The sequence below is a fragment of the Dama dama genome, chromosome 29 (assembly GCF_033118175.1).
Source record: "Dama dama isolate Ldn47 chromosome 29, ASM3311817v1, whole genome shotgun sequence".
In the NCBI taxonomy this organism is placed as follows: Eukaryota; Metazoa; Chordata; class Mammalia; order Artiodactyla; family Cervidae; genus Dama; species Dama dama.
The window spans coordinates 69,827,341-69,843,851 of record NC_083709.1 but is presented as its reverse complement, the minus strand read 5'-3'; the positions used below and the strand labels follow the sequence as shown (position 1 = coordinate 69,843,851).

The following is a 16,511-nucleotide window of genomic DNA, read 5'->3' as shown; positions in this document are numbered from 1 at the left end:
TCACAGTTCCATACTCTCACCCTAAACTTTTACAGAATATTCCACGGCAAGCCAGAACTCAGAGAGAGATGCTGATGGCTGCCTCCTCTTCTACTTTTCTGGTTAAGGGTGTGTCCCCCAGAATTTCCCAGGACCAACCATGCCCACCAGCTATGTTTGAGACACCCTGAAAGCCTTGAAATAAGCAGTTTCTTCTCTTGCTAGTGGGTCTCAGAAGAGAGAGCAAGCCTTGGATCATTGCCCCACTTCATCTTGGACTGATGGGTCAGAGCTGGTTGAAGAAAGAGAACCAGGACTTCTCTGGTTAAATGGTTAAGAATCTTCATGCCAGCGCAGAGGACACAGGTTTGATCCCCGGTCTGAAAAGACCCCACGCGGAGCAGCTAAGCCCATGTACCACAACTGCTGAGCCTGTGCTCTAGAAGCTGTGGGCCCCGCTGCTGAATTCCAAGCACCTGGAGCCTGTGTGCTGCAACAGGGGAGTCACCGGGATAAGAAGCCCGCGCCCGGTGACACAGGGGGGCCCCCTCGCACCACAGCCAGATGTGAGAGCTGGGCCGTAAAGAAGGCCGAGCGCCAAAGAATCGATGCTTTCGATTTGTGGTGCTGGAGAAGACTCTTGAGAGTCCCTTGAACAGCAAGGAGATCAAACCAGTCCATCCTAAAGGAAATTAACCCTGAATATTCTTTGGAAGGACTGATGCTGAAGCTTCAATACTTGAGCCACCTGATGCAAAGAGCCGACTCATTAGAAAAGACCCCGATGCAGGGAAAGATTGAGGCCAGGAGAAGGGGGTGACAGAGGACAAGATGATTGGATGGTATCACTGACTCAGTGGACATGAGTTTGAGCAAACTTTTGGAGACAGTGAAGGACAGGGAAGACTGGTGTGCTGGAGTCCATGGGGTCGCAGCGATGTAACAACTACAACTGAAAAAGGCCCATGTGCAGCAATGAAGAGCCAGTGCAGTTATAAATAAATTAATTAAAAATTTATTAAAAAAAAAAGAAAGAAAACCAGATATGAAGTCAAAAGACCAATTACATTTTCCTGCTCTGAACTTTCATGGATTGTGTCACTTTTCTGGGCCACGGTTTATTTAGCTGTAAAATGGGTAGGAAATCCCACCTCAAAGAACTAAGGGACTCAGACTCACTGACGATCTAGATGTTTGGAAGCTTCACTGATTATAAAGTAGCTGGGACATGATTGAGAAAATTCTACCAGATGTCGTCTCTTGGCACTCGGAACCTTGCCACATAAAATTACAGCTGCCCTGTAAAATAAAAGACTTTTCTCTCCCCCCACCCCACCCCCAGAATCTATTAGGGACCCAGATCCTTCCTTCCTTGGGTAACACTTAGTCATGTCCGCTTTTTGCGACCCCATGAACCGTAGCCCACCAGGCTCCTCTGTCCATAGGATTTCCCAGTCAAGAATACTGGAGTGGGTTGCCATTTCCTTCTTCAGGGAATCTTCCTGACCCAGGGATCGAATCTGGGTCTCCTGCATTGCAGGTAGATTCATTACCACCCAATCAGAAAATTGGACAACTATGCCTCTAGTCACAGTTGCTGATCTTTGAGGCAATCAAGATGCTTTTTTTCTCTTCATTTTCATTTATCTTTCTAAATTCAAACAGAGCTATAAATTCCTAGAAAAAGCTAGATAGAGGGTAGACAGGAGAGCACAAGAAGTTTTAAACAGAAATCTCCAAAGTAAAGTTTTATAGGCAGAAAAGAAAATTCCTGGCAGTAATGCATGACAGAAATTTAGTGTACTGTGTTGATCCAGAGAATCAGAAAATAAGGCACTCATTAACAGAGAACTATGTAAGGTGGGAGTGTACTAGACACCAAAATCTGTGCTCAAATTCTTGTTCCTCAGTTTTCTGAGAAAAAATACTCAATTATAATGTAAACAGAAAATAGGTCTGTGGGCAATCCATGTATCGTCTCTTAATAGGCCACCTCTCAAAATACCTGCCTTGCTTTTGAGGATGAGTACATTGAAAATACCTAACATTCAGCCTTTGAAAAAATACTGTGAAAATAACCAAAGACTCTCAATACCCAGAAGTAGAGGAAGAATTCAGTTCTGAAGATGAGCTATTGTAGGATAAAGAAAAAAACTTTGGACTTCCGGCAGCTTCAATCGTATGCAGAAAAGACATGGTCTCCATGAAACATGAGATAGGATGGAGCAAAAAGGGTTCTGATCATTACAAAATTACTAGAAAATGGAAGAAGTCAATAGCAATAAAAAATATGGCAAGGACAGCAACACTAAGAGTGACTTGAAAAGCAAGCCCACTGAATAGAGAACTTGAACGGCGTGTCTGTAAAGCTTCTCGACCACATTATGTTCAGCGGGCTGCAGAAGCAACTATTAATAAAGAGCTGCCTTATCCCTGAAAGATGAGCAAAAAGGGAGAAAGCAGGTAATGCGAAATGTTGGTTAGTATGTGAAGAAATGAGAACCGTGGTGCTCTGTCGCTGGGACTGTGGATGATACGGCCCTTTTGCCAGAAATTAGTGAGACTGAATTTTCAGGTACCCTCTAATAAGAGATAAAATGAGATGGTCTTTCAGAATGTAGAGGAGAAGGACCAAGATGTTAAATCTTAGAAAAAATATGACAGATATGGATTTGGGGAATGAAAGACAACACGTAGATAGTCAAGTAGTCTAGAGGCAAGAATATATATGAATATTAATGTAATATAAATATAATGAATATATAGCATTATATATTATATATAAATGCCACATTTATATAATGTATTTATACTTATGTATATATGTGTGTATGTACATACACACACATATATATATGTTTTTTAGTTAAAAGACTTGAGCATATAGACTGAAGGCTTCCCTGTGTTCCAGATAAAATCAAGAGTGCCGCATCCACATCTATTTAGGCAAATTTTTTTAATTCTAAGAATAAAGGAAAAAACTCTTCAGGTGTCCAAACAGAGAAAATCAGTTACCTGGAAATGAATAACAGTCAAACTATCCTCGGATTTCTCCTCTGCACCACTTTGTAGTTTCAAAGCAGAAAAATGGTAGCCCAAGGATTTTATATCCAGATAAAAAATATATATAGATATAGATAGATCTGTACAGATATAGATCCATATCTGCCATGTGTCAGAGCAACATAGGGTCATCCTCAGCAAATTTTCAACCCCTCACCCTTCTTCAGAATTTGAAAAGATAGTCTAACAGGTTAAGACAAAAAGCAAGATTAATATATCCAGAATGGAGAAGAATGGAGAAGTCTAATACCGAAGGGAACAAAAGGAAACATTTTTTTAAAAAACGACTGCCAGCAAGATGATGAATGCAATGTCAAGTATTTATTGCAGCAATAAGCATGTATTTTAAGATCCATTCATGTCCTCATTTCAAGAAATATTCTTAAAAACAATCTTAATGGAATACAAATAAAAGGAGAATCAGAGCTATGACAGGTAAATGCAAGCAAAAAATAAAGGGTTTCAACATTAATATCAAGATATTAATTCAGTATTAATATTGAGCAAGATATTATATGAAACAAACAGCAATAAATGACAAACAGGGCTATTTTATCTTGATAAATATTTTAATTCTCAAATCATTCAGTGATTCTCTGGTAAGCACCTGCAGTTTGCACCAGGGAAGGGCATATATACATTGCTGAAAAATAACAATGTAATGAGCACTTATCTTCAAAACAACATAAAATGTAAAAAGCAAAAAATTTGAGTAACATGGAGAAATTGTCAGAGACAATAGAAAAAAGCTCAACATACCTCTCAGTCTTTGATTGTCAAGTAGACAAAAATACAAAGCAGTAATATAATTGGTTAGTTGGGTTATACCTCTTATACATCAAAAGTTTGATAAAGAATTTTATAGCTTACAACTAGAGACTGCATCTGTTTTTCTGACTACCATGGAACTTTCACAAAAATTGATTGTATAATAAGCCACCCCCAAAAAAAATCTCAATAAATTCCAAAAGCAGACACTGTATACACCAAATTCTCAAAACAATACAATAAAACTAGAAATGATAACAAAACTGTAAAATAAATTTAAAAGTACCCTCTGAAATAATCCTTGGTAGGGATTAACTTGAAACCTCAATCATAGTCTGTCTAGAAATGGACTTGGCTATGTGAAACGAGGCAAGAGATTGGCTCTTTGAATGGGGTTCCTGATGCTGACAGGCCACGTGTCGCAAATACTGGGTGACTGTGCTGGAGGGGGAAGGCCTGGCCCACAGGCCACAGAGGACGGTCGTCAGAGGAAGAAAGGGCACAGATGTTAGAGTGCTTTAGCTCTGGGTTCGAATTCTGTTTCTACCTCTTACTTTGGTGGGTATCTCGATGTCTTTCCATTTTAGGACCTTAGTCTACCTATTCAAAACTAGGGCTGTTGAGCTATATCAGTGATTCTCAACCTTCTCTGGGCTCCATAATCACCTTGGGAAGTTTTTAAATAATACTGATACCTGGGCTCTATGCCCAGAGATTCTGATTCACTTCGTTTGGAGTGGGACGAAGTCATCAATATTTTAAACTATCTCCTCATGTGACTCCAGTGTGTAGCCAGAGTACAGAGAGAACCCCAGAACTAGATGACTTCTCAGGTTCCTTCGGTTCTCAAGTGATCCAGCAGTGCTCCCCAGCGCCTGTAGCTTTTGCCGGTAGAAGAAAGTTTTAGGAGGCTAAAGCTAGAAGAACAGTGATGCAAAGCAATCTAATCAAAGTGTGCATTATCTCAAATGGTGCAGAAAATGTCAGTGCCAGTTAATATTTTGCACCCAACATGATTTAGACCCGGGGCATATATTGTACTCCAAGCCCATTGTAAACACAATGGGCCATTTATTCACTGAACAGTAACCACTGTAATTACCTACAGGGCAAACATATGAAGTTGTTCAAGCAACAATTAATTGTGGACCTGGAACTAATGGGACAATAACAGCAAAGTATCAACCAGAGTGTGATTCAGAAATCACATCAGAAAACCAATATTTTCCAAATTGTATTAGATAAGCATTTTTGGGGATGCAATTGCACATATACCATCCCAGGTTCTGAAATAGTGTCTCCTTGACTTTTTAATAGCTCCTTCTTACACTGACCGTAGGAAACTGGAAGTGTTGTTTTAATCTTGAGAGAAGAGTCCCAGATACTGGGTGTGAGCAGACTGTAGAGAGCTTCTGTTTTCTTACATCACTATGGGACCTAAGTATCACCTTCAGGCAGGTGTGCTCACTTTGTTTGATTGTAAGATCCTTGTTATAAATCTGATGGCAGCCGTGGATCCCCTTTTCAGAAAAACGTGTGTGTCTGAATGCACATGCATGCCCACAGGTGTTTTCATAGAGCTTTTCCAGAGTTCTCAGACACTTTGAGGCCCCTCTGTGCTCTTTCTGGGCCATGGGTTAGTCTCCGTTTGCACGCCTCCAGACACGGGGATCTCACTACTTCTGTCAGCAGGCCTTCCCTTGCTGGACCGCTCTGGATATGAGTGTCCTCATTGTGTCCAACTGGGATTTCCTCTCTCTGGCTACTCCCTGTTGGGGCTTACTCTACCCCCCAGTTTTTTTAACAGCTGATCTATCTTTGACCTCTACCAAACTTAGGATGGTGTCCTGTGTCTGTGGGGATCTTAGAAATTGCTTTCTATTGGTGCTCTCTAGCTCTGGTGACAGCTGATGGGTTGTTGTATGTTCAGCTCCAACAAATGGGACCTGTTGAGGCTGCCAAGTGAACCGAGGAGATCCGGGGACCCTAGGTAGTGGCGACCTACTGCCCGAGCCAGGTCACCGAAGGGGCAAGATTGCCACTGCCCTGCTCTGCTGAAGTCTTGGTGGGGAAGGAGTACTTCCTCAGATCACAGGAAGAGCAGCAAAGCAACTTCAGCTGGGGGCTGGGGGTGCCAGGATGTTTCTTCCCAAGATGCTGAAGCTGGACTCTGAGCTGTACTGAATCTCAAGCTGCCGGAGTAGCAAACGTTGGGGGAGAAAGCTGGTAGCAGCAAAGCGAGATCTTGCTTCAGCCTTGCCCTCTCTGGATCAAAGATTTAAACGAAACAAAACAAGGAAGGAAATACTACTTTTTAAAAATAGTATTGGGAATTCCCTGGTGGTCCAGTGGTTAGGACTCCCCACTTTCACTTCTGAGGGCATGAGTTCAACCCTGGTCAGGGAACTAAGATCCTGGAAGTTGTGCAGCATGGCCAAAAATAAAACAATACTTAGGCATTCTGGGCACGAAGTTTGGTAAATGAAGCATACTGAAGAAGGTTAGCCTAAACCAAGTAGTGTTAACAAGTGATGCACAGACATAACCATGGCAGTGGTCACAAAATTCTGGAGCTACCAGTTCTCATCAACAACAAAAAACTATACAAGAGTTTATTAAATACTTGCTGCTGCTGCTGCTGCTGCTAAGTCACTTCAGTCGTGTCCGACTATGTGTGATCGCATAGACGGCAGCCCACCAGGCTCCCCCGTCCCTGGGATTCTCCAGGCAAGAACACTGGAGTGGGTTGCCATTTCCTTCTCCAGTGTGTGAAAGTGAAAGTGAAAGTGAAGTCGCTCAGTCGTGTCCAACTCTTAGCGACCCCATGGACCGCAGCCTTCCATGCTCCTCCATCCATGGGATTTTCCAGGCAAGAATACTGGAGTGGTGTGCCATTGCCTTCTCCAAAATACTTGCTAGACACATGAAAAACAAAATAATCTGTCAGAGGCCACAGGATCACGTTAAGCCTAACCATCAGCTGGGTCAGTGCTCGTCACATGCGGGTACAGAATCTTCCTCCTCCCTCACCAGGCGACACCCTGGAGAAAAGACGTGAGGACGACAGACAGGCTAGAAGGCACTGTGGAGGGGTTCTTTTACACTCAGGCTGGGGAAGATTTTTCTAAATATGACATGAAGCCTGAAAACAGAAAGGAAAGAAATTAATAAATTCAGCCACACACACGCACACAGACTCCTCTGTATGGCAAAGGGCATCATGAGAAACATCAAAAGCAAAGGTACAGACTGAGGGTGAATTAGCGACTTACATCACAAAGGGCGAGTCTCCTCACTTCTGCTCACCAGTGAGGGAAAGACTCAAAGTCCAATTGGAAAGCAAGCAAAGGATGAGAATACTTTCCAGAAAGATACTGCAAATTGTTCTTCAACATCAGAGAAATCCTCAACCTCACTCTTAATAGGGTAAATGCAAATCAGAACTACAAGAAGGTGCCATTTTTCCACCATCACACAGCAAAGATCAAAAAATTTGATAACCACCTTCTGTGGATGAGGCTGAGGGGAAGAGAAAGCAGAGATCAGAAGAAATGTTATAGAAGAGGTGACATTTATGCTGGGCCCTGTAGGACAGATAATTAAAATCCAATTTAGCAACTCATAGGCACTTGAAAGAAAAAGAAAGACTAATAAAGGGGAAGATGGACAGATTTGACTACTGACCATAAATTAGAATATACACACATGAAATGTAAAAGCGAAGAAGCTGGGGTGTTTGCAGCACCTGTAATAGCTTGAGTTTGAATGCTGTACGTACAACAGTCTTCATTAAATTTGATAAGAAAAGCATTAGAATACCACTCAAAAAATAAACAAGAGACATGAAAAAGCAATTCCTGAAATAGGACCTATGACTAGTAATCAGCCACATAGAAAAAGGTTCAACATAATGTATAACCAATAAATGCAATATGATTCCAGTTTTTCAGTGATAAATCATTAATAAATTAGATAGAAAGATGTTTTATTTCTGTCTGTTGACAAGAATGTGGTAAGATTGATCCTCTATAGTTATACCTGGCTAGTGGGTGTGCAGATTGATGAAGTCTTTTTTGGAAATAAGTGTGAAGTCTTTATTTTTTTAATTAATTTCTTTATTTTAATTGAAGGATAATTGCTTTACAATATTGTGCTGGTTTTTGCCGTACATCGACTTGAATCAGCCACAGGTGTACATGTGTCCCCCGCATCCTGAAACCCCCTCCCACTTCCCTCCCTACCCTATCCCTCTGGTTGTCCCAGAGCACTGGCTTTGGGTGGCCTGCTTCATGTATCGAACTTGGACTGGTTGTATATTTTACAAATGTTAATGTACATGTTTCAGTGCTATTCTCTCAAATCATCCCATGTCTTTAAAAGCTCACATTCTTTCTCTGGGAAATTTCACATCCTAGACTATCCTATGGAAAAAACCTGAAATATAGGGGGGAAATGCTAAGCACAAAGGTGCTTGTAGAATAATATGAAAATAATGACAAATTAGAAATAGTCTAAATGTCCCCAAATTAAACACAATTTAGTAAATTGCAGTATGTTCAGATGCTAGAATGTTATGGAACTATTAAAAAGTTTACATGCTAAAATGTTTGCAAGAAGTTTTAACAGGATGGTTAAATGCTTTTAAGACAGTGTTTAATGAGGGAATAAACAAACAGTTCAAATGTGTATATAGAATGAGCTCAATCTTTTTTTAGTTCGTCGCCATGCACAGAGAAAGGGTCTGAAGGAGGCAGACGACAACATTAACGAAGGTTCTTTCTCCTTATTTTGCATTTTTAAAAGCCTCTTCAGTTGTAACATGTTACTTCTGCAGTAAGAAGGTTAAAAGTATTTTGCCGGTGTGCTTGTACCTGAAGTGAGAACTAAAGACCTCTGTTCCCTTAGGAGAGATCCTGGGCCCACAGCTATGAGGTCCCCCCAGTAAAATGCTGTCTCTTTTGTGTCTTCCAGCTCTCCTTTGCTGCCACCACCCCTGTGCTAGCAGATAAGAAGAAATACCCTTACTTCTTCCGGACGGTCCCATCGGATAACGCGGTGAATCCAGCCATCCTGAAGTTGCTGAAGCACTACCAGTGGAGGCGGGTGGGCACGCTGACCCAGGATGTGCAGCGCTTCTCAGAGGTACGGGCTGCCGGCAGGCGCCCCCACCACCTCCAGGCCAGGGGCGAGCCCGCTCCGTCAGGGCGGGCGCTGTTCCGGGCCTCGGAGCTGCTGAGGCGTTCGGCTGTGCGTGGGGCCGCTGGAGACCTCCAACTGGCTCAGGAGTGGAACCTTCCCTTCCACTGTGCCTTTTGGCTAAATCATGTGGTTTATTCCCTCACCACCCCTGTAGATGTGTTGTTCTTGCTGCCGAACCTAGTGATGATCTAAAATCATGAGGTGCCACCAAGAGTGTTTCTCCTGTGAGGAGAATTTGGTGAGAAGCCGGCTTGGAATGAAGATTCCAAAGTCACTGTGGACTGGGGGGGGTGTTTTTTAGTTTTTGTTTGTTTGCATGATTTACAAATATACATCAATACTTGGTGTTCTGAGGCTTGCTGTTGTTGTTGCAAGGAAAAGAAGAGTTAAATTACATATAGTTAAAAAAAAAAAAAGAAAGAAAGAAAAGGGCTGCTTTACCCAATTCCTCTGAATCCACTCTCTCTTCCAAGTCAAGGCTGGCTTTCTGTGTATTGTTCATCTGCCCAGACCTTTTTCAGTACTTTTAAACCTAATGTCCTCATACTAGGTAGATATTTTGCATTTTTCACTTTGCAACAGGTCTTCGAGATCTTGATTGACTTCGTTCTTATTAATGGGCTATGATGTTCTTGTCGGGTGAATAGATGGTAAATTACTGAATGTTTACAGCTTTTTGATATCACAGCCAGCACCTTTCCACCTAGGCGTGCGTCTTCACAGTATATTTCTAGAAGTAGAATTACTGGGACATTTAAAACGTTCAGACAAACTGACCTCCAGAAAGCCTGTTCTAATTTCTAGTTCCTCCAACCGCTTTGAAAATTTCCACACATTTTTACAAACAGCGGATATTAGCAAATCTTAAAAAGCTTTCTCCATTCAGCGGAGTGCAGAATGGTTTCTTTTCTTTTTTCCCCTCATCTTTAGAGTCCCTACTTTCCTGTCTTCTTCTAGTGTGCTCTTGGTCCTTGGAGCTTCCCCACAAGATGATTCAGTCCAGGTTTGCTTAGGAGCCCAAGAGAAAAAAAGAGAAACCACTGTGAGCAGATCCTCAGGGAAATGTGTGAGGTGGGTGTGTAGGCAGACCTCTGTGAGAGGAGCTGGGGAGGACTCACCCCTTCTATCAGTGGGGGGATGAGGTGGGGGAGGTGGAGCAGAGCAGGGCCGGGGACCCCCAGACCCGGTTTCCACGCCAGCTCTGCACTTACCTCTCCGAGGCTCTGCCGCATCCTTCCCTGGGAAGGAGAGGCCACTCCATGTGTTAGCTGTGAGACCTTGGCGAAGTCACCACACTTCTCTGAGCTGCAGTTTCTGCCCCTATAGAATGGGGACAATAACCCTTCCCAAACCCATCCTGCAGACCTCCTGCCAAAATCAGATGAGTCATGAATTTCAAAGAGTTTTGCAAGCTGTACAGTTTATGCGCCGAGAGGGATATTTTCAGAGGCGCTTGAAAAGCAGAAGTGGTCTGCAGTCATCCAAACCAGGCCAGCTTTTCCCTGACAAGAATGGCCCTCCGCTTCCCACCTCTGTTTCCCAGTCCCCAGGCAGAGGTGCAGAGAGAACTTGACCTCCAGTGGGAGCGACTCACTGCCAAACCCTGAAGAGGCTGTTGCTGGAAGCCTGCCCTTTATACGGCAGCCTCGAAAGTTCTGGTATGAGTGTGAAGCAGATTAATGGTGAGGGTGGGCAGGGCCAGTCCTGTGGCCCCATCCACGTGAGACTCTGCCGAGACTTGGAGGGACCTGCTTTTTTGCAATGGAGTCTGTGGCTGACGCAGCCTGAAGGGCTCTTAGAGACATCTCCCCCAACCTCCTCATTGTACAGAAGGGGAGACTGAGGCCCAGAGAGAGGAAGGAACAAAGTTCAGGGCTTCCAAGCACCTCTGAAGTCATGAAAGATTGTTGACAGAGAAGTCAAGACTGAATCCAAGAATCTAGACTCCAGATCCAGACAGCCCATTGACTCCTTCTTTCCATCCCTAACTAACTACCTGAAGTCACATGAGAACTACCTTTGTGTAGAGAGGTTTGAAAAACCCCAATCTTTGGTTTAAAGAGGATATGTGATCAGCCCCAAGCTTTGTAGATTTGCAAACAGCTAGCTGCCCTTTAGGGAGAGGTTATGGTTCCCATTTTACAAATGAGGAAACTGAGGCTCACAGGGGGCAGGTGCCTTCTTGCCCCGGGGCACTTGCTGGTAAAGAGCCCAGCTGAGGCTGGAAGCCTGCCAGACTGTTGGTCAGTGTTTTCTCCTTTCCTCTGACCTCACGGGGGTCAGGAGATGCCAGTTTGGTGCCACCTGTCTGTCCCCGCACGGCTGTGTGAGAGCCTTCAGCCAGGTTTCAGGACATCTCAGTGGGAAGCCTCTTTTCTAAGGACAGGATGTTGCTTGGTGGTATTGCTGGCAAGGACCCCTCTCGATTTTAATCTCTCAGCCCAGCTGACTCCTCTCTGTGCCCAAGGGCTTTGGCATCCCTCTCCCGATGTCTGGCTGCATCACTGGAGTGCAGACCCTGGAAACTCGCCAGGGGCTAACAGCTTTTCGTGAGTGCAGAGGAAACTGGATTCCTTTTATGAAACTGGTCGATCAGCAGCATCAAGCACTTCTGTTCCGGAATTCTGGAAGGAATGTCAAATGAAAGCAATCCTCCAGTTAGAGGGGAATGGGGGGAAGCCTTAATTAAAACCTTAACCTACTGAAAGGGGTAGAGGGCTGAGGGTTATCCCACCCTGGAACCAGCTGCTCCTTGGAGCCCCCGTCCATGAGATTCAAAGCTAGTGTGCAGTGACCCAGAGCTGCTTCGGCCTTGGATCAGATAAGCCGATCTCTGAGCCCCACTTTGCCAAGCAGTGGCTGTGGACCCCAGGCAGTTCACTTCACCTTGTTGGCTTGGGTGTACCAGATCTAAAGCTGCTGCCAGGACAATCAGGGGTCCATGGGGAACTAGTGACCAGAAAGATGGCACTTGCTTCAGCTCTACCCTCTCTGGGTCAAAGACTTATATCAGAGGAGAGAAAGAAAGACTTGGTACCAGAAGATCTCTAAGCCCAGATCTGCCAAGCAAGAGCTTTGTGGCCCCAGGCAATTCACTACACCTCAGTGAGATCCAGTTTCCCTTGTATAAAGTAGAGATATTTATCCCCACCTCACAGGCACTGGGAGATGAGAGGGTTAGATGAAAAAACATAAATGAAAAACTTCTGCGTAGTTGGAGTTCATTAAATAGACATTCTCGCCTCCCTTGGTACTTGGGACAAGCCCTAGGAATGCATATCCATTCACTCAAAAAATATGGATATGGCCTACGATGTGCCAACATCTGTGAAGGCACAGAGCCTGCGCCATGGAAGGCCAGGGAGGAGTGGACCTGGCTTCAAGGTCAGTAAGTGTCAGGCCTCCTCCTTTGAGTTCTCAGCTCTGGTTGCTCATCAGAATCACCAGGTGGAAGAAAAGGTAAAAGTGGTGATAAAGAGGGTACTGCTGAGAGGGTGGTCCGTGGGACCCGGGGCGGTGGCCTGTGGGCTTGAAGGAAGTGTAGCTCTGGAAGTCTCTGGAAAGCTTGAGAGTGTAGGGATGAAGGAGCTCGAAGAATGGGAAGCTGTGGCAGAGCTGGGGAGGGATGTAGGTACTGGGGGGCAAGCCCTGGTGATGAATGAATAGCCAGAGCTGAGTGGAGGCAGAGGTCACTAGGATTAGGGTTAGGGCTGCTGAGTGGTGTCTGTGTGTGCACCGAAGGCATAGGATGAGGCGGGGATGCGGTGGGGATGAAGGTAGTGAGCCGGGGTAGCTGAGGACCAGCAGACAGCCAGAGGCTTATTTGAACCTATTCTCCCAGCCCCTGGTTCTGTGGTCTACCAAACCATCTGCACTAAGTTATTCTTTGGATTCCTGATCCCAAGATGCTAAACTAACCAGCTTAGTACCACTGGTACTAAGAACAGACCCCTCAGTCTCTCTTGGCCTCAGTTTCCCCTCTGTAAGATAAGAGAGTTGGGTCGATTGACCTCTGAGAGCTCTCCTAGCTCAAGGAATTTGTGGTGAAGGTTCAGGGTCATTGCCCCTGATCCTGCCACTCCCAGGGGTGTGACCATGAGAATTACTGAGTTTCTTCCTCTTAAAAATGGGGATAATAATGATAACTAACTCTTAGGGTGCGTGTGAGGATTGCATGTGTTCTGAAAGTGCTAAGAGGAGTGCCTGACTCATAATAAGCACCCTGCAAGGGGTGGCAGTTATTTTTATTGTCATCTAGAATCTGGTTCCTTAACCCATGGCTGGCCGCCGTTCGGCAACCCAGGCATACGGTGGGGTTTAGTGCCTGCCCCAGCGCCAGTCCTGTCTCCTCTGCTCCTGCAGGCGGGCTCAAAGACGCCTTGCCCAGTCGCTGGCCCTTAGTGATCTCGGCGCTGCTGGGGCTGAGCTTTCCGTAACAGAGCCTCCCTCAAGAGCTGGGACCCACTGAAGCCCTTGATCTGTCCAAGACCAAAAGGGCACCATCTGCAGAGCTTCCTCTTCAAAGCACCTGCCCTTTCAGCCCTCCATGGCCCTTGGAGCCCTTCCTTGCTTGCCAGGTCACCATCTGCCCCAACCAAAGTCTGGTCGCCTCTGGTCACCTTCTCTAAAGTTGCCACTGATATGGCTTGGAGGACATGCCCACAGTGGAGGGTGGGGGGACCCTGTGGACAAGAGCCTTTCTGTCCCCTAACCCTGCGTGCTGCCTGGCACATATGTGTTCAGTAAGGATTTCAGTAGATCAATCTCTGTCTCCTAGGCCAGATTCTTAGAGGCCAAGGCAGTGGTTTCTTTTTTTGGGGTCACTAGGATGGTGAGATGGTGGTGAGGGGCTGCAGGGACATGTCAGTCCCTGTTGTCAGTCACAGAGGCCATCGGGGAGAGGGGGGCACCCACAAAGTTGGGAAGTCACGTTCCCACAGAGCTCAGCTCAGGTCATTCTGACATCTGTTAACTGAGTTTTGTTTGGATGTGGCATTGTTTGTTGGTGGAGGATTCTGCTAGAGATCTCAGTGGAAGGTTCTGGGCCAGCCACTGGAAGCAGCAGTGACCTGGGACCTGCTCGGTGGTTCTTCTGGGTGGTGTCAGGGTTGGGTATTGGGAATGAGCTCACTGTAGTTTGTGTCTGAGCTGTGTTTTTGGCTCTCTGGGATGTTCATTCTGAGTTGTCATCACTTCAGTATCCGCTTGTACCAGGATCAGGTCATCCCATCCCCTAAAGCAGTTCTTGTGGTGTGGCCCTTGACCAGCAGCACTGGCAATGGGAACTTGTTCCCAGCAAATCTGAGGACTCCACCCCAGGCCCCCTGAATCAGACCCTTGGGGGTGGGGCTCAGCACACTGGAGTTGGAGAATCGCTGTGTTAGAGGAATGGGAAGCCTTCAACTGAGGCCCCTGTGCTTATCAGAAAGGAGGGCCAGAGCCAGCTCTGGTCTTTGTCCTTGGCGTTCCTCTAGGTTGCAGGGTCACCCACAGACCTGCAGATCTTTTCTTATTAGGAGGCCAGAGGGGACTCCTGACAGATCAGATTCTGACCCTGATGGTTCTACTCTATGGCCCAACTTCTATTTGAAGACCTTGCTCATGCTTTTAGGATATTTTCCTATCCAGAGGTGGCTGCAGAGGCTGAGCCTACAAGGCAGGCCTCTGAGGGGAATGCCTTGTTTGGGCTTAGAGCTCCACCCTTGGAAGGATGGCCCACACCCTCCCTTCTCCTCTTCAGACTGGGGAGGAGATGGCAGATGCTTCCTCCTGACACTCCCCTGCAGGTCTTCAAAGCCAAGCACCCTCCCACCTCACACACCCCAACTCTTAGAAGAAAGGAGCTGCCCTGGACCCTGCTCAGAGAGGATGGGGTGCTTGCCTGGGGGGCCAGGGTGAGTGCCACACTCACTGCTCACCAGGGCTGTGATATTAGATAACTGTATCTCCACCCAGGCAGTGTGGACCCTGGAACACACGAGTGAGTGAGGGCCCAGAGGAGTTCCTGAAGGTCTCCAGAGGGGGAGAGAGGATGAGTCCTGGCCGCCCACCTCACAGCCCTGAACAGGGGTGCTTCCCGGGGGACCCTGCACAGTCCCTGGGCCAGGTTCCCGGAGCATGGCTGCAGCCCCATGAAGCATCCGCTGCTCCAGAACCTGGGTAGGAAAATGTATTTAATAGTTATGACATCATCTCCTGCCATTTGCGGGGTACCTACCATACGCAGGTGATGACGTTTAGTCGCCCAGCATGGTCTGTCTCCATTTGGTAGAACAGACTCAGGAGGGTGAAGTCACTTTGCCAAGGCTTCACCAAGCAGGGGCAGGTGTAGGTGTGAACCCAGGTTTTTGCCTCTCCTTGTGAAGAGAGGGGGGCATGGGCCTGGGCCTGTATCTCCCATCCATCCCACCCAACACCCACCTAAGGAGCAAGGACGTAGGTATCCAGAACAAGCAATCCAGGTCTCAAGCAGGGCTCCTCACAGTCCCTGAGATTCTGCATTCACGTCTTACGACCTTCCCAGATCCCAAATCTCAGGGCCGTCCGTCCGCATCTGCTCCTGCGAAGTGTCCCAGGGGACCCTGTCGCAGCCTTGGCTGAGCTTGGCTAACAGGGCGCTGCGTCTTGTCACGTGTGGGTCCCCAGAGCTCTTCTGGTAATTCTGGCTGTGGTTCCCCACCCCCAGGGCCCCTCTGCCTGGCTTTGGTCGTGCCAAGGTATGTGTGCAAAGGAGTGGAGTTGGAAGGTGTAGGGAACCTTCGGGAAATGGAAGGTAGCTAGGGCAAGAAGGGAAGAATGGGCCGGCGAATGGATGGTGAAGCCCCACGTGATGGTGATGCCTCCACGTTTGGACTCCACCTGTCAGCAGGAGTAGCAGGGAGCCGTGGAAGGTTTCAGATCACGGGTGAGAGATGGTTAGCAATCTTGAGGAATGATTGGGACGAGCAGACTAGAGTCTGGGAAACCAGCCAGAAGGTTATTGCAGGGATTCAAAAGAAAAATAATAAGACTGTAGTCACTTTCTTACATAAAAACTTCAAGTTCTGTTTATTAGTTTTTGCTTGTTTTAAAATACTCATATGATGTTTTCTAACCATGATATTGATATGGACTCAATGCAGAAAACTTGGAAAACACAGAACAAAAAAAGGGAAAAGTAAAAATTGGCCATAACTACCCACTGAAAGGTCAGTGTTAACATCTATAGGCATATGTCTTTACCATTTTTTTCCCTACACATGAGTGAACTTGCCTTAACAAATACATGCTCTGACTATAGCAACGGCTTCCATAATCTTGGAACCCAGTGGGAACATTTTCCCCAGCTGGCAGATATTCTCCACCACTGTAACTTGTAATGGCCTGGCAGCTCTGGGCCTGGCGACCCCATGAAATGTCCCCACCTTTGCCACAGCCTGATATGTTTGGGTTTGCTCTTCTCCAGTCTTCTTTATCCTTTGATCTGTTCCCTTCCTGTCTTCCAATATAGTTCTGCAAATAGT

At 46.1% G+C, this 16,511-nt stretch overlaps 1 protein-coding gene across 1 annotated transcript in view; it reads left to right on the top strand.

Moving 5' to 3' along the window:
- Positions 1–16,511, top strand: part of GABBR2 (gamma-aminobutyric acid type B receptor subunit 2) — a 358,625-nt gene that overhangs the window by 142,469 nt on the left and 199,645 nt on the right. Inside the window, exon 3 of the mRNA XM_061132246.1 lies at positions 8,782–8,952. Within this exon, the coding sequence (XP_060988229.1) occupies positions 8,782–8,952 (171 nt within the window). The remainder of the gene's footprint in view (positions 1–8,781; positions 8,953–16,511) is intronic.